Source organism: Lotus japonicus, chromosome 3 (genome assembly GCF_012489685.1).
Source record: "Lotus japonicus ecotype B-129 chromosome 3, LjGifu_v1.2".
NCBI lineage: Eukaryota > Viridiplantae > Streptophyta > Magnoliopsida > Fabales > Fabaceae > Lotus > Lotus japonicus.
In genome coordinates, this window is record NC_080043.1 from 83,674,462 (window position 1) to 83,698,120 (window position 23,659).

At 34.8% G+C, this 23,659-nt stretch overlaps 3 protein-coding genes across 3 annotated transcripts; all 3 read right to left on the bottom strand.

Moving 5' to 3' along the window:
- On the bottom strand, positions 1-1,363 carry LOC130746589 (inorganic pyrophosphatase 2-like). The gene is made up of 4 exons (XM_057599264.1): positions 1,131-1,363; positions 900-1,021; positions 603-804; positions 1-503 (listed from the first exon to the last, which is right to left on the bottom strand). The coding sequence occupies exons 1-4, from the start codon at positions 1,266-1,268 to the stop codon at positions 147-149; spliced, it is 819 nt and encodes a 272-aa protein (XP_057455247.1). The 5' UTR covers positions 1,269-1,363; the 3' UTR covers positions 1-146.
- Positions 1,364-17,664: 16,301 nt separating this feature from the next.
- Positions 17,665-19,599, bottom strand: LOC130746591 (inorganic pyrophosphatase 2-like). Its single transcript, XM_057599266.1, has 4 exons — positions 18,881-19,599; positions 18,655-18,776; positions 18,375-18,576; positions 17,665-18,189 (listed from the first exon to the last, which is right to left on the bottom strand). Exons 1-4 carry the CDS (start codon positions 19,016-19,018, stop codon positions 17,833-17,835), a joined length of 819 nt encoding a protein of 272 aa, XP_057455249.1. The 5' UTR covers positions 19,019-19,599; the 3' UTR covers positions 17,665-17,832.
- Positions 19,600-21,490: 1,891 nt separating this feature from the next.
- On the bottom strand, positions 21,491-23,266 carry LOC130746590 (inorganic pyrophosphatase 1-like). Its single transcript, XM_057599265.1, has 4 exons — positions 22,878-23,266; positions 22,630-22,751; positions 22,321-22,522; positions 21,491-22,006 (listed from the first exon to the last, which is right to left on the bottom strand). The coding sequence occupies exons 1-4, from the start codon at positions 23,013-23,015 to the stop codon at positions 21,650-21,652; spliced, it is 819 nt and encodes a 272-aa protein (XP_057455248.1). The 5' UTR covers positions 23,016-23,266; the 3' UTR covers positions 21,491-21,649.
- Between the last annotated feature and the right edge of the window lie 393 nt (positions 23,267-23,659).

Here is a 23,659-nt window from a genome sequence, read left to right on the forward strand (position 1 = left end):
GAGCAAACTCATAATTGCATTAGATAGAAATTCTACGTTTCCTTCTTGGACCAATTCCAAGATTAGTGACATTAGGTGGTGTTCATGTAGGTTAATTTAAAAAAACTATAGCTATAATACATTAAGAGCGATCCTAAAGTAAGAAATTATGGTCGAACATGAAGAACTTTAGGCAAAGGCTCATGAGCAGATATACAAAGAGTCTGTGTTTTGCAGTCAGATGATATAAACTGAGTGCCTTTGTCCAAAGAAATCATGTTGATTAAATGCAAGAGAACATGCTCCAACTCTTCTCCATTAGTCCAACCATGGATTTCAGCTTTCAGAAGCAAAGGGTCTTTGCATATCAAATCCCACACAGGAAAATTCTTCCTTGGCATCATGAAATCTCTCTGTTTAAGCCTTAAGCTTGGGCAATAGTCACCACTCCCATCACCAAGATAGATGATTCTCTTGTCATCCTCTTGAGAAAATAAACCTTGTATTCTGTCTATGATTAAACCCTGAAATGTATTTAATAATAATTAATTAGTTTAGAATTATATTAGGCCACAAATTAAAAAAAAGGTTTAAAAATATTCAATTCAAAGGAAGATTTATACCTTACACATGTTTGGTGGGCACAAGCTGCAGCCATGGGGGGCCTTGTTGAAATCATGGTAAGGAAAAATTCTTAACCTTCCTTCTTTATTAACATAACCTGGATTAGTGTTAATCTCTGAGAAGTATTCCCTTATTCCCAAATGCTCCAGAATTGTCTCAATGAAAAACATGTTTGCATCACTCACAATCCTTAAATCACACCTGAAAAAACAAATGCAACCATCAACTTCATATCCACTTAAAATCAAAGAATGAAATCAAAACAAAACTTAGTTTAAGGGGAAATTGATACATACCCTAAAGCATGAGCTGCTTTAATAGCAGGTATCACTCTGGGGTGAATAGGAATCCTATGTAGAACCTCTTCAATCTCCTTAATAGTTACACCTTTTGAATGAAGCTCCATCATCATCCTGTCCTGTAAATCCAAAACCAAATTAATCAATAAAACAACAGAGTATCAATAAAAACAGAGCACATGATCCCAAGAATCAGAAAAACAAATTAGAAGAAAATCAAAAGCTTACCATGAGGGAGTTCCAAGGCATGGTGGGATGGAGTTGATTAAACAAATCAGTGAAACCCAACTCGTCGACGACCCAGTTATCACTATCGCAATCAACAATGGTCTTGTCAAAGTCGAAAACAACCACAACTCCAGACATTTGTTGGGTGGCAAATCTCCTTCACAAGAATTAGGCTCTATTTGGGTATCTTGCAATGCTCTCAAAATCGTTTGTTGGCTTGGATTTTTCACCAAATGGAAAAACGGGTATTTATAGTTAACATTGGGTGAAGCCAGAACCCAAAAAAACAAGAGAGAATATTTGATTCCAAAGGAATATTACATTACGTTACATACTTAGCATGAACAAGTTTTTTTAATGATTTTATTCTGTAGAATAACTTATCAAAACTTTTATGCATATGGCATTTCAAATTCTATCTCAGCCGTTGGATATGGTGAAATTTAAGTTGGTACGAGGATCGAAGGGTGTGAAAGGTTTGAGCCACCTTTTGAGAAGAGAAAGAATTGAATGCCATTGTGAGTGTGAAATGCACTTGTTTTGTGGATCCTCAACCACCGGAAGCAGCCCAAAAGAATATTCTCGGAATTGTGCTGCATTCGGACAAAATGATCTGTTATGGAAATCGTGCAATTAAATTCTCTACCTCTTTGTTATGTGTATGGAGAAGCTTTCTGTGCGTATTCAGAATGCTGTGAGTGCGGGGCTTTGGCATCCGATTACTATGTCTAGAGGGGGCCCTCCTCTTTCTCATATTCTTTTTGCAGATGATGTCCTCCTCTTTTGCAAGGCGAAATCGTCCCAAGTGGAGGTGGTTGCTAGTATCTTGGCTGATTTTGGTTCAGCTTCTGGCCTTATTGTCAGTGCGGCAAAATCCAAAGCTCTTTGTTCTAAAGGTGTGCCCGCTGCGACTCGCCATGAGATAGCTCTTGCCTGCCCCATTCGTGTGGTTAGAAGCTTGGGAAAATACTTGGGATTTCCCATGGTGAGTGGGAGAGTGTCCCATGGTGATTTTAATTTTATTCTTGATCAGGTCTCTCGCCGTTTAGCGGGATGGAAGTGTCGGCTTCTGAACACAGCAGGTCGTATTTGCTTGGCGAGATCGGTCCTTACTGCTCTTCCTACCTATTACATGCAGGTGGTGTGGCTCCCTCGGAAGATCGTTCACTCTATTGATAGAGCAGCTCGAAATTTTATCTGGTCTGCTTCTGGTAATCACGGATGGCATCGGGTTAAATGGGAGGTTGTCACCCAGCCTCGTCAAGATGGTGGTATCGGTGTGCGAGACACCTCTTTCGCAAATACTTCCCTCTTGGGGAAGCTTGTGTGGACCTTGCTGCAAGATCCTGAGAAACTTTGGGCGCGTGTTCTCTCCCATAAGTACCTGGGCTCGAAATCTATCCTTGATGTTGTTGCTTCGTCGTCGGCGTCAAGCCTCTGGAAAGGCATCCTACGTGCTCGCGATGTCCTCAAGGAGGGTTTCCGGTTCAAACTGGGCAATGGAACAACCTCAATCTGGTACCATAATTGGAGTGGGCAAGGTTCGCTTGCCACCAGGCTCCCCTTTGTTCACATAACTGGCACATCCTTGTCTCTTCGTGATGTTATTCGAGATGGTAGTTGGAATTTTTCTGGCCTCTATACTATCATACCGCCAGACCTGCAGCAGTCCTTCCATGCTATTGTTCCGAGCCTTGATGCTAGGCTGGTCGACTGTTGGACCTGGAAGCATGATCGGAATGGGGTTTATACGGCTGCTAGCGCTTATTCTTGGCTCATCTCGGAGGCTGCTCAGCCTTCGGTTCCCCCATTGGTGCCTTGGAAGTTCATTTGGAAATTTGAGGCCCCGGAGAAAATTAGAGTGTTTGTGTGGCTCCTCATGCACGATGCTATCCAAGTGAATAATTTCAGGTTTCGCTGCCACTTGGTGTCTTCCCCAGCTTGTACCCGCTGCAACCATCATGTTGAAGATAGTATTCATTGTTTGAGAGATTGCAGGTTCGCTAGGGAGGTTTGGTCCAGGCTTGATGCTCTCTCTTGGCCTGGTTTTCTTTCTGGGGATATTTTATCTTGGCTCTTGTGTCAAGCGCGCGGTACACATGCGTCCCTTTTCGCCACAGCAATCTGGGGGATTTGGAGGTGGCGTAACAATGCTCTTTTGGGTGACAATAGCTGGAGCGCGATGAGCACAGTTCAGCGGATCCTCCATGATCACCATGAGCACATTACCTATTTGTCATCTGACCTGTTGAGTTTAACAGGGAGTGTGGCTGTGGCGCGGTGGAGCGTTCCCCCTGCTGGTAGGCTTAAGCTGAATACAGATGGAGCATTCGATCATGTTGGCACGAGATCGGGAATGGGGGGCCTCATGAGGGATGCTTCTAGTTCTTGGGTGTGCGGGTTTTATGCGGGTGCGACTAGTGCAAACCCTCTTCTGGCAGAAATTGAGGCTCTGAAGCTGGGATTGAATATGTTATGGGATGCAAATTTGAGATGTGTTGATTGTGAAGTGGACTGCCTTGATATTGTCCAGGCTTTAGCTAATAACACTTATCAATTCCATGTTCAGGCCTCCAACTTGCTAGAGTTAAAGCTGCTCTTGGATCGTGATTGGGATGTGGAGCTCAGGCATATCTCTTGAGATGCGAATGACGCTGCGGATTGTCTTGCCGGGTTGGGTAGTCGTCTTCAATGCTCTTATACATATCTTGAGGTTCCTCCTCAAGAGCTTTGTCCCATCTTGGCTAGGGACTTGTTAGCCTTGTAGTTCTTCTTCCTGTCCTTTAATTTTCCGATGTACCAAAAAAAAAAAAGAATTCATAATAGAAAATTTACCTGCACGGAAAATGTAAGCGTAAGAGCTTGTGGACATATGGGTCAGAGCATCTCTAATGCTAGTTCATAGTTCATATGTCTTAGTACGGGTCCAAGTAAAATCAAACTCATAAGGTAATAAAACAATTTGGATGAGTCTTTCAAAAAAAAAAAATAATTTGGATGAGAGAAAAAAATATTTTTTTATGCTAAGAACTCATAAAGCAAAGTTACTTATATAAGAAATAGTTTTTATTTTTATGAACTAAGACCTCTACGTCAATTATCTTCAATGCTTAAGAACCTGGTTCTTAGTTCTTAACTTAAGAACTCACCTCTAAGAACTAGCATCGGAGATGCTCTTAGAGAGGGGAAGGTGTAGAGTTCAACCCTGGAGGATTGTAGTTTATCTTTCCGATTTATCAAAAGAAATATGTCAAGTGCATTTAAATTATACGCATACATAATTTAATTATGAAGAAAATTTTCACCCAAAAAAATATGAAGCAACTTCAGAAAAAAAAATTATTTTAGTACATATGGATTAGGGAGGGAGAGATTCAAGGATTGATCCTTTGATAGTGCAATTTATCTTTTCAATATAACAAAAAAAGAAAAAAAATACTTTAGTAGGAGTTAAATAGTTTTTAGTCTTCGCAATATGAGATAGTCTAAATAATCCTCATGGGTGAGGGTGATGTAAACTCACGCTAGTGGACCAATAAAATCTCAGGCTATGTTTTGATTGATGGAACATAATAAAGTAGAATGAAATGGAGCGGGCGAGATTGAAATAAAAATCTCATTCTTTTATTTGAGTATGATGGAATGAAATAAAGTTATCATTCTATTGTTTGGATACTGGACGGAGCATTAAAGTAATTAACTTGATGCACCCGAAGTATGAGGGCAAAGTGTAGTGGCATTGAGTCGCCATGAGCATGTGTTGCCCTTCATGACTCGTTATGAGGATAACCCTTCGAAAGACAATATCGACCAATGCGCAAGAGTGTCCCCTTATAACGCACCCTTAAAGCAACACTTCTCATATGACTTATACTTTGAAGCCCGCCTACTGTAATTTGGGCGTTTCATCGATCATGTTACTCTCCAATCATAATTTTCAATTGTATTCCCTGTTTCAAACATCGAATAAATTCATTAAATGAAATCAAAATCATTATGCTTCAAGATATGTATCTCACCCTCGCCTCGTCGTTTAGTTACACCGATTCCCCACTTTTCTCAAACACTTGTCAACCCACGTGACCTTTCAATCAAACGTCACATCCAATAGCACACACACTACCTTTATTCCAAAAAAAAATTGCCATGATTGGAAATTATGACATTGATTGCTTTCATGTGATTAGAGGAGACTCCTCGTTTCGTGAAACTCCTAGGGCTACGACCTACGGGCTACCCAAGGAGCACTCTTTACCAACCCTAGCAAAGAATATAAGTCAAAGTGAATACAGTTATCATATCATAAATGAGCAAAAGTACATTCATACAATAAATGACATAATTTTTAATTTGGCTCTGGCACCTCATAAATTCTCGGCCCAATTGTCCTTGGACGGTAAATATCCTAAGTATGATGCTTATGGGGCGTGCTTAGCCCATGCAAGGGGCTAAGTAAGACCTGCCATGATAAGACATACCAGAGTCAGAGGACGTGACTAAAGGCATGGCGATGCCTCCTCAGGGAGACAGTCACATCTTTAATCAGGTCAGGGCGACCTGACCCTTGTAAAGATGATAGGCCACCCCCATAAGTATCAAACTTAGAGCGTTCTCTTGTAAGGGCTCTTAGGTTGAAGATTTAAGAGGCCCAAGAGCCCAAATAGACTAGCATTAGAGTTTTGGACCATCCAACTATAAAAGGGGAGGTCATCCATTGTAAAAGAGATTTTTTCATTATTACATGAGACTACTATTTCTCTTACCTATGACTACTAGGGTTTTCTCTTATGGTTCTCTTGTTCTTAGACAAGAACATTAACACCGTCTATGGAGATCGAAATCACGATGTACTCCTTTTTTATACCCTTTTTTGGTTTTTTTTAAGGACCAAAAGAGTGTAGGCTTTTTTTAATCTGGTCTACTCATATGGTTAACTTATTTAGACTTGTACAATTAAAATCTTTTTGCAAGGACAAATGACACTTAAATTATTTTCATATAAAACAATTTTTTTTTGTCTTTTGGCCACCAGTCTCAACGAGGGAAAGGGGCCCCACGTGACTAATCTGGCTCGGGATACGGTAGTGATGTCTCTAACTACAAATGTATTATTTTTTACTTCAAAGGGGATCGAACCCGGGTCAGAAGCCTAGGCGAAATCCCTTAAGGAAATGCACATTTACCACTTATGTCACCCCTTGTGGTTATATAATACAATTTTATACACAAGCATGCGCCCAAACATATACACTGTTAGGTTTTTGTAAATAGTCAAAATACTATATTATTGTTCCTTATTAACTAGTACTCCCTCAATTCCACAAAGATTAATGTTTAAGGTTGTGACACAAAGATTAAGATGACAATTATTGATAGTATAATGTTACTATATTACCCTTATTTATTTTCACTAGTACTATGTGCAACAATTAAATTCTACTTTGATAGAGAAGAATATAGTTAATAGAGAAGATTTGTAGTTAGTTGATATCAGAGGTGATAAGTGAGAGAAAATTTATTAAATGAGGGTATAGGTGGAAAGAATTAGCAAAAAATGCATTAGCTTTCTAAAATAACAAACATTTTGAAATATTGAAAGAACGTTCAAAACAACAATCTTTCTGAAACGGAGGGAGTATCTATTTAGAGAAAAATAAAATTTATTATTAAGCTTTGGAATTCAATATGAAGTGAAAGTTAGTTTTTCTTCGAATGTTAGCCGAAGTGATAGGGACTAATTTGACGTAGGGAGTCGGAAGGGTTAAGTGTGAATGGTACAATGTTCGAAACTTGTGGAAGAATTATGTATTAACATTATTTGATAACTATGATATTTCTAAAAAAGTAAGATAGTTGTTTTACTTGAATGTTGTGATTGTCCACCTATTTTTTTGTGGATTGAGTTGGGTATGATTTTTTTCATTTGTCCTAAATTGTGTAGAGTTTTTTTTTATGAAACTTATGTTATTTTTTTTTGGTTAACTAGAAATTAGCTCTGTGGGCCAATTAATTTTCTAAAACTCTGGGCGGCCCAATATTTTTTGTTGAATGGGAAAATTTAATTTTTTGTTAAATGTTAGAGCAGGTATATGATCTTTGTTTTTCTTTTCCCAGAGACGTGAATTTGTCATAATAAAATTAATTTTCTTATTCACCCCTTTTAGTTTGGATTCACTTTCTCTCCTTCCCTTTTCAGCCTTCCATTGTTTGTGATTGTTTCGTTTCCTATTCAACAATGGACAAACTTGTGTTCGTCCCACTTTGTGCAGCAGTTAGGCTTCGCGTCAGCGTCGTTGTTGCTGCTAATTGTCGAGCATGGAGAAGAGATGTTCAGCTATCTCTTTGTATATCTTCTATCATGTGACAAGTAGATATTTAACAGATTTTATTTTCTAATCTCTTCTTCTTTGTGCATCCAAGTAAGATATTTACTTATTTGACTTATCAGTACATATAATGTATCAGTACATATAATGTACTAATTAGTAGTACAAAAGTAACAGTTGTCATGATTTTCATGTACCCACCCCCAATATAAATTTGAAGTGAAAGTTAGGGTTTTTTGTGAATGTTAGCCGAAGTGATAGGACTAATTTCGTGTAGCGGATGGGAAGGGTTAAGTGTGAAGGGGACAGGGTTCAAAGCTTGTGGATGTGAGTAAGTTATTTGTAAAGCTAGGCTATCATTTGAACTTATTAGATTTAATTAGTTCAACTATTATTTTTAAGTATATTTTTGATTCACTTTGAAGATTGGAATATATTTCCTACTATATGTCTTAATATTTTAGAGTTGATATTATTTAGTTTTGGAGTTCAAATGTGAAGTGAAAGTTAGGTTTTTTGTGAATGTTAGCCGAAGTGATAGGTCTAATTTCGCGTAGGGGATGGGAAGGGTTAAATGTGAAGGGGACAGGTTTCGGAACTTGTGGATGTGAGTAAGTTATTTTTAAAACTAGGCTATCATTTGAACTTATTAGATTTAAATAGTTCAACTATTATTTTTAAGTATATTTTTGATACACTTTGAAGATTGAAATATTTTTCCTATTATATGTCTTAGTATTTTAGAGTTGATGTTACTTAGCTTTAGAGTTCAAATTTGAAGTGAAAGTTAGGATTTTTTTTAATGTTAGCCGAAGTGGTATGACTAATTTCGCGGAGGGGATGTGATGGGTTAAGTGTGAAGGGGGCATGGTTCGAAGCTTGTGGATGAATTATGTATTAACATTATTTGATAACTAGGATATTTCTAAAAAAAAAGTAAGATAATTGTTTTACTTAAATGTTGTGATGATCCACTTATTTCATGTGGATTGAGTGGTGCATGATTTTTTTCATTTGTCCTAATTGTGTAGAGTTTTTTTTAGAGTTGATATTATTTCCTACTATATGTCTTAGTATTCTAGAGTTGATATTATTTAGTTTTGGAGTTCAAATTTGAAGTGAAAGTTAGGTTTTTTGTGAATGTTAGCCGAAGTGATAGGACTAATTTCGCGTGGGGGGTGGAAAGGGTTAAGTGTGAAGGGGACAGGGGGCAGAGTTCGGAGCTTGTGGATGTGAGTAAGTTATTTGTAAAACTAGGCTATCATTTGAACTTATTAGATTTAAATAGTTCAACTATTATTTTTAAGTATATTTTTTATTCACTTTGAAGATTAAAATATATTTCCTATTATATGTCTTAGTATTTTAGAGTTGATATTATTTAGCTTTAGAGTTCTAATTTGAAGTGAAAGTTAGGATTTTTTTTTAATGTTAGCCGAAGTGATAGGACTAATTTCGCGTAGGGGATGAGATGAGTTAAGTGTGAAGGGGACAAGGTTCGAAGCTTGTGGATGAATTATGTATTAACATTATTTGATAACTAGGATATTTCTAAAAAAAAGTAAGATAATTGTTTTACTTGAACGTTGTGATGGTCCACTTATTTCATGTGGATTGAGTGGTGCATGATTTTTTTCATTTGTCCTAATTGTGTAGAGTTTTTTTTATGAAACTTATGTTATTTTTCTTTTTTTTTGGTAAGTATGTTAATTTTTTTTGGCTAAATAGAAATTAGCTCTGTGGGCCAATTGATTTTCTGAAACTCTGGCGGCCCAATATTTTTTGTTGAATGAAGAAATTTAATTTTTTGTTAAATGTTAGGGCAGGTCTATGATCTTTGTTTTTCTTTTCCCAGGGACGTGAATTTGTCATATAAAATTATTTTTCTTATTCTCTCCCTTTTAGTTTGGATTCACTTATCTCCTTCCCTTTTCAGCCTTCCATTGTTTGTGATCTGAGCTTTGTTTCGTTTCCTGTTCAACAATGGACAAACTTGTGTTCGTCCCACTTTGTGCAGCAGTTAGGATTCGCGTCAGCGTCGTTGTTCCTGCTAATTGCCGAACATGGAGAAGAGATGTTCAACTCTATCTCTTTTGTATATCTTCTATCATGTGACAAGTAGGTAGTTGACAAATTTTATTTTCTAATATCTTCTTTTTTGTGCATTCAGGTAAGATATTTACTTATTTGACTTATTAGTACATATAATGTACTAATTAGTAGTACAAAAGTAACAATAATCATGATTTTCATGTACCCACCCCCAACTGCTCTCAGAAGTAATCATACTTGGAAGAAGATTAAAATAATTTGTTTACTTGATCATCATTTGTTTACATGACTAGCGTAGGACAATTTTCTTGTGTAAGTAGGTCAATTGCTAGAGTCAGTTTGTACAATAAGGAAATTAGTACTTTATGTGCTTTTCTGATGTGTATTTGACACTGAAATTGCTTTCTGAATATATGTATATTGTTGACCATACCCTGTTATAAAGAGATTTTCATCATTTTCACTCTGAGGCTTCGTATATTTATTACAGAAACTTTAACATTGTAATTGTGTTCAAGTTATTTTGACAAAGATAAATGAAAATACTTTTGTTATACATATTAATGTTTATAATTAGTCGTTGATGTCTATGTTTCGGTTAAGCCATATTTTGTGTTGTGATTAGTAAATGTTACAATAATTGGTATGTGATTTAAATAGATGGAGTTAAATAAATTGATTGAATAAATATAATAAATTGAAGAACTGCTCGTCCGTGCATTGCACGGAGACGGGCTAAAATCCTAGTATATATGAATACAAAATTGCCCCCATGAATTTTTCAGATTATTTAAAGTGCCCCAATGTCCAGATCATTACTACTCAATCGGCCCACTACTCCAGTCTTTATATAATTTCTACAATGTAAATAAAAATTTCCTCTTCAGCCCAAAACATTTTCTTCTACCCACTACACCGAACTTCATGTTATATAAATAAAATTTGGCTTATATACAAATTAAAAATTATCAATCTCAAATGTATTGAATATATAAAGTATATGAACAATTGAAAAAAAAACCTTAATTGGGTCCAAAATGAATAAATTATTTGTAGTTAAAATTGATTTTCATGCATTTTTCTCACAATTGATTTTTTTTGTCCCTGTGCTCATTTTTATAAACACTCTTATAAAATTAAGTCAAATAATTCAATCAAATGCAAAATGACATATTCCCCATGCAAAAATTTAGAGGAAAATTACAAGCACCCAATAGGTATTATCAACATTTATGGTAATACCATAATTGTTCTTGTGAAAAGGAAAAGGTATCATTGAAATTAAACATAGTAGAATAAAAAATATTAGTTTCCTTGGTTTATGGGTGACCTCTTGGCTATTGTCTCATTTGAGACAGTTTCAAAATAGTCCCAAATGCAACCAATTAAGGCATGACACGTGTTAATTCTATTTTTTTATTTTTTATTTTTAATAGTAACTAGATATTCAATCTTTTAACACCAACATTTTACTAAATTAAATTTTAGTCCCAATTAATCTACATTATTATACTTTCTTCTCAAGATATCATAAATTATGATTTAACCCGTAACATTTATCAAATTATATTTTAAATCTTCAGCAATCAATATTTTATGTGGTATTTCAAAAACTATCATAAATCTTGACTTTGTAACCGTTAGTTCAAAAAAAAAACTTAACAACCGTAAAAAACAATTCAACCACGTTAAAAAAAAAAGAAACTTCGTCCTTAACATCATCTCCGTTAGTTTACCGCCGCCTCTCGCCACCGCCGCCAGTGACGCTAGTCTTTCGCCTACAAATCCTCTTTTCACGGTCGAAATTATAATTTATTAAATCTTGAGAAAAAAGTATAATAATGAAAATTAGTTGGGACTAAAATTTAGTTTAGTAAAATGTTGGGGTTCAAAGATTGAATATCTTGTGACTATTAAAAATAAAAAATAAAAAATAGAAATAACACGTGTCATGCCTTTATTGTTGATTTGGGACTGTTTTGAAACTGTCTCATTTGAGACAATACCAAAAAATTACCCTGGTTTATGTGCGCTGACCGTGCGGCGAGAGATCAGTCTCAAAGTTGTCGGTTGTAGGAATACCTTGGTCAAGACAAAAAAAATATAAAAATTTACCAAGAAAAAGTATAATATATAGTCCTATTTATAATGATAATATTTTCAACAAAAAATATTTTTAGTTAATAATGGTATGTTACAATGTTATAAATTTATACCTATATTTGCCCCCACAACTTAATGTTTCTGGATCCGTCACTGTGTGCAAACAAGGCATGCGAAGAACACCAACACCACCGCTAGCAAGAAAATACTGAAAACAAATCGCACAATTCCCTTCTTGTTCAACCGGCCTCGCCGCCTCCAATTCCTCAATGGATGACATAGCTGCTGGCACCAATCCGAAACCTGGGGGCACCAACCCAAAATCTTGATCACCCTCTTCTTCTTGTTCGAAACCAACATCAATAATATTATTATCCTCTTCTTCTTCTTCATCTTCATCACTTCCATCTCCAGTGGCCCGTGTGATAACCACAATCACACCCATGGAATAAAGCTTTTTATTTTCAAAAACCCCGATCATGTGTCCAGCACATTCCAATATTCTCCCGGCCACATATGAGACAACATCCTCAGGCAAAGGTGGCTCACCCATGTCACGAAGCCTAGATTCTATAGTTTCCTCCACCATCCTATTCTTTGGGATACAAAAAGTGTGATCGGTAATGTCATTGTAAACCTTGAATTTGCTCTCACTCAAAACGTACATGTTTGTGTAGGTAATCTCTAGGTTGAATAACTGCTCATCTGGATTTTCTGTGGTTTCCAATTCCATGGCAGAAGCGACTCCACATGGGAATGCGTGAACGTAGTAGTCATCCATGTAATTCTTCTTTGAATGATAAGAGATTGATCACCAAAACTTATAAAGAGAAGGGGTGAAAGATTGAGAAACTAAGAAGAAACATCACAATAAAGTAGAATCAATGTTATTGGGGTTGGCTAAATGACCCAAGGTAAAAATTGGGTTAAATAACCCAAAGTCTAGGTGTCCCAATAACATTATAACATGTGTCTTAATTAATTACAACTCATTTCATTATTTTTTATTTTTGTAACATTTATTTTATTAAATAATCTATTGCACAATGAACTAATTAATTAAGATAATTACAATAGAAACCCTTTTCCCACAAAAAAGTGAAGAACCCTAAATTCTAATTTCTTCTTCCATGGTTTCTGCCCATGTTTCGAGAGCCTCTTCCAGAAGTATCTCCAGGCTCGCCATCGCCGGGCTCCGACGATGACCCGTACTACTCCGACCACTTCTGCATGTTTAAGTTCAAGGTCTGATGCATCAGCCATTACTGGACGGAGTGCCCCTTCGCCCACCCCGGCGAGAAGCCACAACTCCACGCCAGTGACCGCCATGGCCTGTTCGAGTGTTGGTTAATAGCACTCTGTGGAGGAGCCCGCAGACATGTCAATTATTGGGAAGCGAACAACACATATGCTGGATGCTTTGTTTATCCTCTGTTGGGGTTGTAAAGTGGCAGGGATGTGTATTGGTCTTGGCAAAATCGGGCTCTAGGTGGCTGGATAAATATGGGGCATTGATTTAAAAGTCTAAATGCTTATTTTGTTCCTTCAGTGTGGGTGGTGCTGTGAATTGAATTTGTGACAGAGCCTCCATTTATGTTCTAGTGTTTGCTTACTTTTTTTTTCTTTTTTTTCTTCTCCTTCTTCTTTCATGTAGCATTAGCTACACTTCCTATTGTAGATGGGTTCTACTTCTAGCACCCTTTTGCTAGCTTAATTTATTTGTCTTACCAAAAACCAGCGAGGTACATAACAAGGCATGCAAAGACGACAAGAATTGCAGACGGAAAGTTTGATTCTTTGCTCACCAACTTCTAATCTGTTTGGGGTGTCTCATTTTTCTTCTTTTCTACCAATGTCACCTGTTTCTTCTTCTCCTTCTTTTTCTCCTTCCCCTTCCTATTCACCTTCACTTTCACATTGATTTGAACAACCATGTGAGCTGCAAGGAGTTTGTGTGCTCCTTGGAGGGTCTGAATTTTGGTGACTCTGTTTCTTCTTCTTCTCTGGTTTCTTCTTGGAAATGAGTTGGCTTGATGTTTCACCAAGCATTTGTTCTGGAAGGTTTAATTTCTTCAATGAGGGAAAATAACAAGATATATTTTAAGGTTTACATTAGTTTTCTTCAATGGTTATGGTTCTTCTTCCCCTTGCCCAGAAGCCGTGGAAGACCAGATTCTCAGTTGTTTCTGGAAAAAGGGGCTCTATTGTATTTTTTTTTTTTTGATAAAGGCTCTTTTGTAACTATTATAATCAATTGGTTGATTATGCAAATAAAATATTTAATAAAATCAATATCACAAAAATTTAAAATTTAAAAAAATAATGAAATGAGTTGTAATTAATTAAGACACATGTTATAATGTTATTAGGACACCTAGACTTTGGGTTATTTAACCCAATTTTTATCTTGGGTTATTTAGACAACCCAGAAAATCAAAATTTGAAAATAAAAGATACATCGATTAGATATTAGAAGAGCAACGTATAGAAAATCTTCTAAGGCTTTGGCAAACCCTAGTCGTTATCGTATTAGCGACTGACGTGGGGGCAATGATGGGGGATGGAATTGGGTCGTAATCAAACGTGGGATTGAGAACCAAATCTAGCTATTGTGAAAAGAAAAAAAAACCAAATCAGATTGTAACAGAATTAATTTTTTTTAAGTTTTAGATATTTTTTAATATATTATAATATTTAGTTTTTATTTATAAGTCAAAATATATTTATGATTATTTAGTAACAGAATATTTTTTTGACAAAAAATCAAATATTTAGTAACATAATTTCCTTTTTGGTAAGCCAAATGATTTAGTAACAGAATTGATCTATGATAAAAAAAAAATGTACATTTTTGTTCTTAAGATAAGAAATGAGAATATTATAAAAGGGGTAAATTTTATCTTACAAAATCTAAATAGTTGTATGGAATAATTCCATAGTCAACGGATATATAAGATTATTTCCACATCTAGTAATTCTTCTGTTCCTATTTAACTGTCCAAAGAATTAAAAAAAAAAATTGTTCAAAGATAGAAGAAACACATATATTAACAAGTGCAATTAATTTGTTAATTTTCATAAAATGATTATTTGTTTTCTTATTTCACCTTTTTTGGTATTTATGATAGGATAAGAGCAGAATATCATAGATAATTAGATAAGGACATAATATGATAAGAGTAGGATAAACTTGTATCTTATCCTGCATTTAAGGTGGACAAGATATTGATAGGTTATGATACAAACAATGAAAAATGTATCAAATTTTCCTTCGAAATAAAAAATACATAATACTTTTTAAATTTTAATTTTCTATATAATTTTATTTAAAAATTTATTATTTTATTAAATTTAATTTCTTTACATTTTTATAAATGATCTTATGTTTGAATATTAACTAAAATAAATTAACTTTTATCAATTCGGCTAACTTTTAGCAATTTTCTAAATAGTATATGATAACGGATAAGGTAGTTTTATCCCATCCGACTAGCACAACAAACAACATATTACAATAAGTCAATAAGATAAGATTACTGCTATCATATCCTGTCTGCTTATCATGTCCACCAAACAGGTCCTTACTAGAGGTGCACATGGACTGGGTCAATCCAATAAAACCGTCCAAACCAACTCGATCCAATGGTAAAAATGCGGGCTGGATTGGGCAAACAGGTCTATCAGATGGATTTTATTACAATCAATCGGATTCCCTAATAATCCATTAAACCCAACCCGAAATCCAATCATATAATAATAATCATATATTATTTAATATATATTTTTAATAATTTTAATTTTACCTAACCTACTACTACATGTTAAATCTAAAAAACCTAGTTTTTTCACTTTTCACTTTCTTCTTGAGTCACAATTTTGAAGTCTAGAGTAAATTTTAGTAGACTTATAGACTATTAGTTTGTAATTATTTGTCATATTTAAAGACTTCGAGTACTTATTTTAGTAATGTGTTGTTGTATGGATGTGTGTATACTGTATACATTTGTTTTGAACTTATGATGTAATTGCATGTTGAATACTTGAAATACTTGTTTTTAATATTTTTTCAATATTTCAGGTTTATTATTATTTTAATACAGCGAACCACAATCAACCCATTCAAACCAACCCAAAGATTGTAAGATTGTGTTGGTTCGGGTCCGTAGATTAAAATTCACGAAATCCAACCTCACCTAACCCAAACAGTTTTGATCGGTTCAGATATTGATTAGCCTAAAAATCCATCAAACCCAACCTATGTGTAGTCCTCTTACAATGTATTTTTTTTTCTTCATTTATTTTTTCTGCAATGGGATTTCTTGGAAAAACATAATTTAATGTTTTTACAATTTTTTTTCATCAAAACGGACAGTTAATAAGAAACGTAGGTAGTAATTTTTTTTTGATAAACAAATAAATCGTATTTAACATTTCAACCTTAGCACAAGGGGTACTAAATCCAAATACAGATAGGAGGGAAAATTGCAGTAGTAAAAATTGGCACTAGTAGTAAAAATTGGCACTACTGGAATAGAAAGGAAAACAATCTAGAATTTCAAACTAAAAACCAACAATCTGATCATTGTCATGCTGATTTAATGACAAAGACAAGACAAAACCCTGAATTAGCCCATCCAGCATCAATTGAGACAAGTAATTGAATCAAGAATTAAGATAGAGACAATCACGTCAACCCTGACTCATCCTTCTCAACAGATGAATGATTTGTTATAAATGATTTGTTAGGTGTGGAACAAAAAGCGCCTAACGCAAGCCCACATGTCTATATGTACCAAAAAGATAAAATACGACAAAGAGGACACGCATGGAATGTTTTGAAATGGAGGATAAGTGTGGGTAGCAAGGTAAAAGCTGTAGTGATTGGCAAGGGAGACTGGGAGAGAATGAGGAAGAGGGTTATGATAGAAAGGAAGAGAGCGATATTTTGTCTTTAATATGTACAATTAAATGATTAAAGTATATAAATTTAAATGTGTGAATATGTGAGAGAATAGCAATCCAAACCCAAACCTTATGGTAAAGAGTTCTGATTCACTTACAGATCCACCTCATTTTCATTGTATTTTCTATTTATCACTTTAAGTTTTTTCAATCAAATCATTAATTTCTGATGCAGATCTCTTGATTTTTCTCTCTTTTCTTTCTATCTCACTCTTCTATCACATCTCTTGCTTTTTCTCTCTTTTCTTTCTATCTCACTCTTCTTTGAACTTCTACTCCACTGATAGTGGAGTGTGAACAAAACATTATTCATCGATAAATATTAAATAATCATTCTTACACATTCATGCTAGAAAAGTAAAAGAATGACCAAAATTCAATATTTAAAATGGATCCATGATCCATCTTTTGCAACATTAAGAGTGTGTTTGGTTATGCGTCGGGCTCTTGTAGGATCACATCTGAGCTTCAAACATGGGTCACCAATGCTTTGTTTTTGAAATCTGTGTCCGAGAATGGATTGAATGAGCCAAACTCGCATCAAGGAGCATTTATCGTGCTTCACTTTTCCCTCTATATCCCTTTTGCTCAAAAGAAAATGTGTTGAGTGTTAACTTACTCCTTCATAAAAACTAGTTGGAGTATATATATTATAAATTTATAACTAGTTTAGTGAAATAAAATAAAAATTAATTCGAACTAAAAACTTCAGTTAGGATTTCTTGGATTTCAGAGCCATCCATGCTTCATCCAAATCAATTGGAGTGGGCATTCAGAATGTTGCAGCTGATTAGGTTGTGTTTCATCGACTCCTTCTCGAGATGTAACATTCTCTATGCAGAGCCCCTTGATTAGGTTCCTTCTTGCATGGGTTATGGCAGTAATGTTATTTTGCATTTATCTTTTAATTTCGCTATCATCTTTAAATATTTTATGCGAAATTCTCTAAATTACTCAAGGTAGATACTAGGTAAAATCACATTAGCTTAATGTGATAATATTTTTATATAGGTCTTGGGAAATTTTAATTCATGATTGAGATAAATTAGGCAACCCCATTTTATCATGTCAAATAATCCTTAGCAATAAAAAAAAAAAATCCCAGGAGGAAAACTCATATTTATGTTGGATGGAAAGTACACATTTCCTCCATCTTGGACCAATTCCAAGATTAGTAACTTTAGGAACCAATGATTCAACATAAGCAACCAAAAAAAACTAAAGTTCTTATACATTTGAAGCTATTCTAAAGTAAGAAATTATAGTCGAACATGAACAACTTTAGGCAAAGGCTCATAAGGAGAGATAGGGAGAGACTGTATTTTGCAATCAGATGATATGAACTGAGCGCCTTTTTCCATAGAAATTTTGTTGATCAACTGCAAGAGAACAAACTCCAACTCTTCTCCATCATTCCAGCCATGGATTTCAGCTTTAAGAAGTGAAGGGTCTTTGCATATTAAATCCCACACAGGAAAATTCTTCCTTGGCATCATGAAATCTCTCTGTTTAAGCCTTAAGCTTGGGCAATAGTCCCCAGCCCCATCACCAAGATAGATGATTCTCTTGTCATCCTCTTGAGAAAATGAATTTTGGATTCTATCCATGATTAAACCCTGAAAATTTTCAAAAATAAGAATGAATTAGTTTAGAATTATATTGGTCATAAATTCAAAAAAAAAAATTAAACTTATCAATAGGCTCAAAAAGATTCAATTCAAAGGCAGGTTCACAACATGTTTTAAGATAATTTTCTTTTCTATTTGACAAAGAAAATCATGATGGATGGGAAGATTTATACCTTGCACATGTTTGGTGGGCACAAACTGCAGCCATGAGGAGCCTTGTTGAAGTCATGGTAAGGCAAAATTCTTAACCTTCCTTCTCCATCAAGATAACCAGGATTAGTGTTAATCTCTGAGAAATATTCCCTTATTCCTAAGTGCTTCAAAATTGTCTCAATGAAAAACACGTTTGCATCACTCACAATCCTCAAATCGCACCTGAAAAACAAATGCCATCATTAATTTCATCTCCACTTAAAATAAAAAAAGAAATTTGTTGGGAAAAGTAATACATACCCTAAAGCATGAGCTGCTTTAATAGCAGGTATTACTCTGGGGTGAATAGGAATCCTATGCAGAACCTCTTCAATCTCCTTAATAGTTACACCCTTTGAATGAAGCTCCATCATCATCCTGTCCTGTAAATTCAAAACCAAATTTATCAACAAAACAGTATCAATAAAAACAAAGCACATGATCCCAAAAATCAGAATAACAAATTAGAAGAAAATCAAAAGCTTACCATAAGGGAGTTCCAAGGCATGGTGGGAAGGAGCTGATTAAACAAATCGGTGAAACCCAACTCGTCAACAACCCAGTTATCACTGTCACAATCGACAATGGTCTTGTCAAAGTCAAAAACCACCACAATTCCAGACATATTTTTGTTGGGGATGAAAAAGAGAATGGCAAAAACTTCAATGACACAGAAGAAGTAATCTATCTTGCAGTGCTCTCAAAATCGGTTATAGGCTTGGATTTTTCAACCATGGAGAAAAGGGTATTTATAGTGAACATTGGTGAAGTCAGCACCCAAAAAACCAAGAGAGAATATTTGATTCCCAAGGAATATTACGTTGCGTTACATAGCATATGGCTAGTAGTTTCTCGTAAAAGAAGAGGCCATTAAAATATGAAACTGCCTTTATTAGATTTTATTCTTAGAATAAACTTATCAGAACTCTTATGCTTTTTTTGGCATTTTAAGTTTTATCTCAGCCGTTGGATATGATGAAATTGAAGTTGATAAGAGGATCGGAGGGTGTGGAAGGTTTTGGCCATGATAATAGAATGCGTAAATAAAGTGGAATATTCGAGAGGAGATTTAAATGGAATGGAATTAGGTTTCGGTGGCCACCTATTGTGACTGGGAAATCCACCACCGGGAACGGCCCAAAAAGAATATTCTGGGTATAGTACGGTTTCCATACATTTTTTTTTTTGAAACTTACGGTTTCCATACAAAATTAGCACTATGAAAATTGGGTAATTTAATTTTCTATGCTGAATTCATGAACAATTCAATTAAGAAGAAATTTCAATTAAATGATTTGTAGTGTCTAGTAATCGCTAGCCCCACATATCTTTAGTCTTAATTGCGGTTTAACACTAAAAATTTGGAGTATCATATTTGGAGTAGTATTTTTTACTGTGAGAGTAATTTGACTAATTTCTCATTATTAATATTTTTTTATTTTTTTAAAAGAATATTATATTATTATTCGATCGAACTCAAACACAAAATAAGATAACAGTTTTCTATCTTCTTATCTTATCTTATTCTTATTCAACTCTTTTACAATATGGTGGCCACGAAACACACCCTTAAAAGCTCACTTGGTGGCAAAATTATAAGATGAGATATAACAAATTAATCATATCTCATGTATTCTGTTTTTTTTTTTCCGGCATATGATACGATAAAATATAAATTTAGATGATTTTCTTCCTATCACTTTGTATTACTCACCTAAAACTATTTTGCTACTTATATAATTAACTAATGATAAAAATAAATAAATGATTTAATTTACCAATAATAACAATAAACTACTTGCCTAAAATATTAATTTGTTAAGGCTTAAAAATGTTTCCATCCCTAGACATTGGTTCCGCCTGGGCATACGAAGTGAAGGTTAGAGCTATTTTATCAACTTTGAAATTATGTAGACAATTCTCCCTTAGTTTTGTTATCATTGAAAGTGATTCCTCACTAGATGGGTTAGGTGTAAGACCAATAGACCCCTAAAGCTGCTGCCTAATCTAAGGGTGATTGATGTGCTCATCTGAGAGGTTTCTTGTGTTGGGGTTGTACATGCCTTTAGAGAATCAAATGATTTAGCTGATCATTTAGCAAAAGAGGGTTGTAGTGCACACCCTTTGTGGAGCCTTGTTGTACCAGCCCGTTTGTAGCTCTCTTACTATGTTTGAATAGCTATTTTCCTACTTGAGAGGGATGGTCTCAAGCTCTACTATGTTAATAAAAATTGTTCTTTAAAAAAAATGTTTTCATCCCTCACTTTGTGAGAGGGATCATGTTGGATTTATGATGAACTAATTTCATCCAAATACAGAGACGCTTCCGCCGTATTGTTTCTCACACGTTGAACATGTATAAACTGAATCTTTTTAATTTACACTATTCAACACCTCTGCATCATCTCACTTATCTCACATGGATTTTTTCTCTTACTTTTTTCATTCACCTCTTCCATCTATCATCTTCATAATCATCCTCCATCCTAAAACCTAGAAACATGAACATAATCCAAAAGCCCCTGTATCCTTCCCATGACCATTATACAAACATTCTCAAATCCTCTTCTCACATAACCATCTCGAGCCCCATCTACCAAAAGTTGTGACAATCTATTTCTCAATTTTTGAATCCATTTCTTAACTTTAGAAATTAGAAGGTAAAATAATTTTGTGACAGTAACCCTATACTTGTCACATGTATAACAAACTTTGAGTGTTTTAAATTTCTACCATTGATTTTTCAATCAATGGTTTTAATAGCTTATTTTGTTTTTTAAAGTGACAATGTGATTTTAAAGGTGCAAAATATAAAAATTAATACTAATTGTTATTGAAATAATCAATTTACATTTTTAAATAATTGATTAAATTTAGAATCCTTGTATGATTGATGAACTAGGTAATTGTGGCACTTTGTCACCTAGGTAAGGTGAGACAAAACTTATTTTTTTTAACGTTAGAAAATATAAATTGCACCATTTAGGAATAACTTCTCTCACCTGTCATCTAGCTCGTGCCTTTCTACCAAAAAATTAAATTAAATTTATCGCTTACCTTACCTAATAAGAATAAAAACAACTCGCACCATCAAGACTCAAGAGCAAACTCATGTTTGTATTAGATAGAAATTTTACACTTCCATCTTGGACCATTCCAAGACTAGTAACTTTTGGAAGCGTTGATTTAGGGTAATTAGAAGGGGGAAGACAAACTAAAGTTATGATGCATTTGCAGCAATTCTAAAACTAAGAATTTATGGTCGAACATGAAGAACTTTAGGCAAAGGCTCATGAGCAGAGATCAAAAGAGTCTGTGTTTTGCAGTCAGATGACATAAACAGAGCATCTTTCTCCATAGAAATTTGGCTGATCAACTGCAACAGAACTTGCTCCAATTCTTCTCCATCAGTCCAACCATGGATTTCAGCTTTAAGAAGTGAAGGGTCTTTGCATATTAAGTCCCACACAGGAAAATTCTTCCTTGGCATCATGAAATCTCTCTGTTTAAGCCTTAAGCTTGGGCAATAGTCCCCAGCCCCATCGCCAAGGTATATGATTTTCTTGTCATCATCTTGAGAAAATGAATCTTGGATTCTGTCTATGATTAAACCCTGAAATATTTTCAATAAAAATGATGAATTAGTTGACAATTGGTGGCTTGTGGTACTCTTTTTCCTTACTGGGGTTTTTCCCACTGGGTTTACCCAGTAAGGTTTTAATGAGGCCCTTGTTTGGGATACCGTTGATGCCACTTTGCGGGTTGGTGGTGGGTTTTGTTTGCTCAAATTATTGGCCTCTGTACTTTGCCGGCTGTTGTGTCTTGACATTGGGTTTGATCTTTCTTAGTAATAATATTTCTTTCATTTTCAAAAAAAAAAACAAATTTTAAAAAAGAAATCAAGGGGCATGGATGAGAAGATTATACCTTGCACATGTTTGGAGGACACAAACCGCAGCAGCCATGGGGAGCCTTATTGAAATCATGATAAGGCAAAATTCTTAACCTTCCTTCTTCAACATAACCAGGGTTAGTGTTAATCTCTGAGAAGTATTCCTTTATTTTTAAGTGCTCCAAAATTGTCTCAATGAAAAACATGTTTGCATCACTCACAATCCTCAAATCACACCTGAAAACAAAAACAAAAAATCAACCATTAATTTCATCCCACATAAAATATAGGAAGAAGATTAAAAAAATTAGAACTTTGTTTGAGGGGAGGAAATTGATACATACCCTAAAGCATGAGCTGCTTTAATAGCAGGTATCACTCTGGGGTGAATAGGAATCCTATGGAGAACCTCTTCAATCTCTTCAATAGTTACACCTTTTGAATGAAGCTCCATCATCATCTTATCCTGTAAGGACAAAACCAAATTTATGCCATTAACACAATGTAGGTTGCAAAGTTAATAATGAAAACATGTTTTTTGAAAAAAAGAGTATAAAAAAACAGAGTATATGACAGAAAATCAAAAGCTTACCATGAGGGAGTTCCAAGGCATGGTGGGAAGAAGCTGATTAAACAAATCGGTGAAACCCAACTCGTCAACAACCCAGTTATCACTGTCGATATCAATGATGGTCTTATCAAAGTCGAAAACAACCACAATTCCAGACATTTTTTTGGGTGACAAAGGGAATAGCTAGCAAAAAAATAAAACTCAATGGAAGAAGAAATCTCCTTCACAAGAATTAGACTCTATTTGGGTTTCTTGCAGTACTCTCAAAATCGTTTGTTGGCTTGGATTATTCACCAAGGGAGAAAAGGGTATTTATAGTGATCATGCGTGAAGCTAGCACCGAAAATAAAAAAGGATCTTTGATTCCAAAGGAATATTACATTACGTTACATAGCATATGGCTAATACTAGTTCCATGAAGCTGTGAAGTTTCCTTTTTTTTATTAGCTTTTATTCTCTAACTTATCAAAACTCTTATTCTTTTGGCATTTCTAAATTTAATCTCAGCCGTTGATAAGATCGAAGGGTGTGGAATTTTTGGGCCATGATAACAGAATGCGGAAAATAAGAGGAATATTCGAGATGTGAATGGAAAGCCATTAGGTTTTGGTGGCCATATCTTGTGACTGTGAAATGCACTTTCTTTCTCTTCCACCACATGAAGCAGCCCAAAGGAATATTCGGGGTATAGTGCTGTTTTTCCAGACAAAACGCTTTGGTATGAAAATCATGCATTTTAATTTCTCTACACTGAATTAATAAACAATTTAATGCTTTTTAATTAAAAAAAGATAAGAATTTAA

Bases quoted from the DNA above. Each gene is read 5' to 3' on its own strand.
- LOC130746589 (XM_057599264.1), bottom strand. From the start codon at position 1,268: ATGTCTGGAGTTGTGGTTGTTTTCGACTTTGACAAGACCATTGTTGAT. The intron at 1,022-1,130 runs GTAAGCTTTTGA...TTGGATTTACAG, and splicing joins TGCCTTGGAACTCCCTCATG to GACAGGATGATGATGGAGCT. The intron at 504-602 runs GTATAAATCTTC...AATACATTTCAG, and splicing joins GCCCACCAAACATGTGTAAG to GGTTTAATCATAGACAGAAT.
- LOC130746591 (XM_057599266.1), bottom strand. From the start codon at position 19,018: ATGTCTGGAATTGTGGTGGTTTTTGACTTTGACAAGACCATTGTCGAT. The intron at 18,777-18,880 runs GTAAGCTTTTGA...TTGAATTTACAG, and splicing joins TGCCTTGGAACTCCCTTATG to GACAGGATGATGATGGAGCT. The intron at 18,577-18,654 runs GTATGTATTACT...TTTGTTTTTCAG, and splicing joins AAAGCAGCTCATGCTTTAGG to GTGCGATTTGAGGATTGTGA.
- LOC130746590 (XM_057599265.1), bottom strand. From the start codon at position 23,015: ATGTCTGGAATTGTGGTTGTTTTCGACTTTGATAAGACCATCATTGAT. The intron at 22,523-22,629 runs GTATGTATCAAT...TTTTGTTTTCAG, and splicing joins AAAGCAGCTCATGCTTTAGG to GTGTGATTTGAGGATTGTGA. The intron at 22,007-22,320 runs GTATAATCTTCT...AAAATATTTCAG, and splicing joins GTCCTCCAAACATGTGCAAG to GGTTTAATCATAGACAGAAT.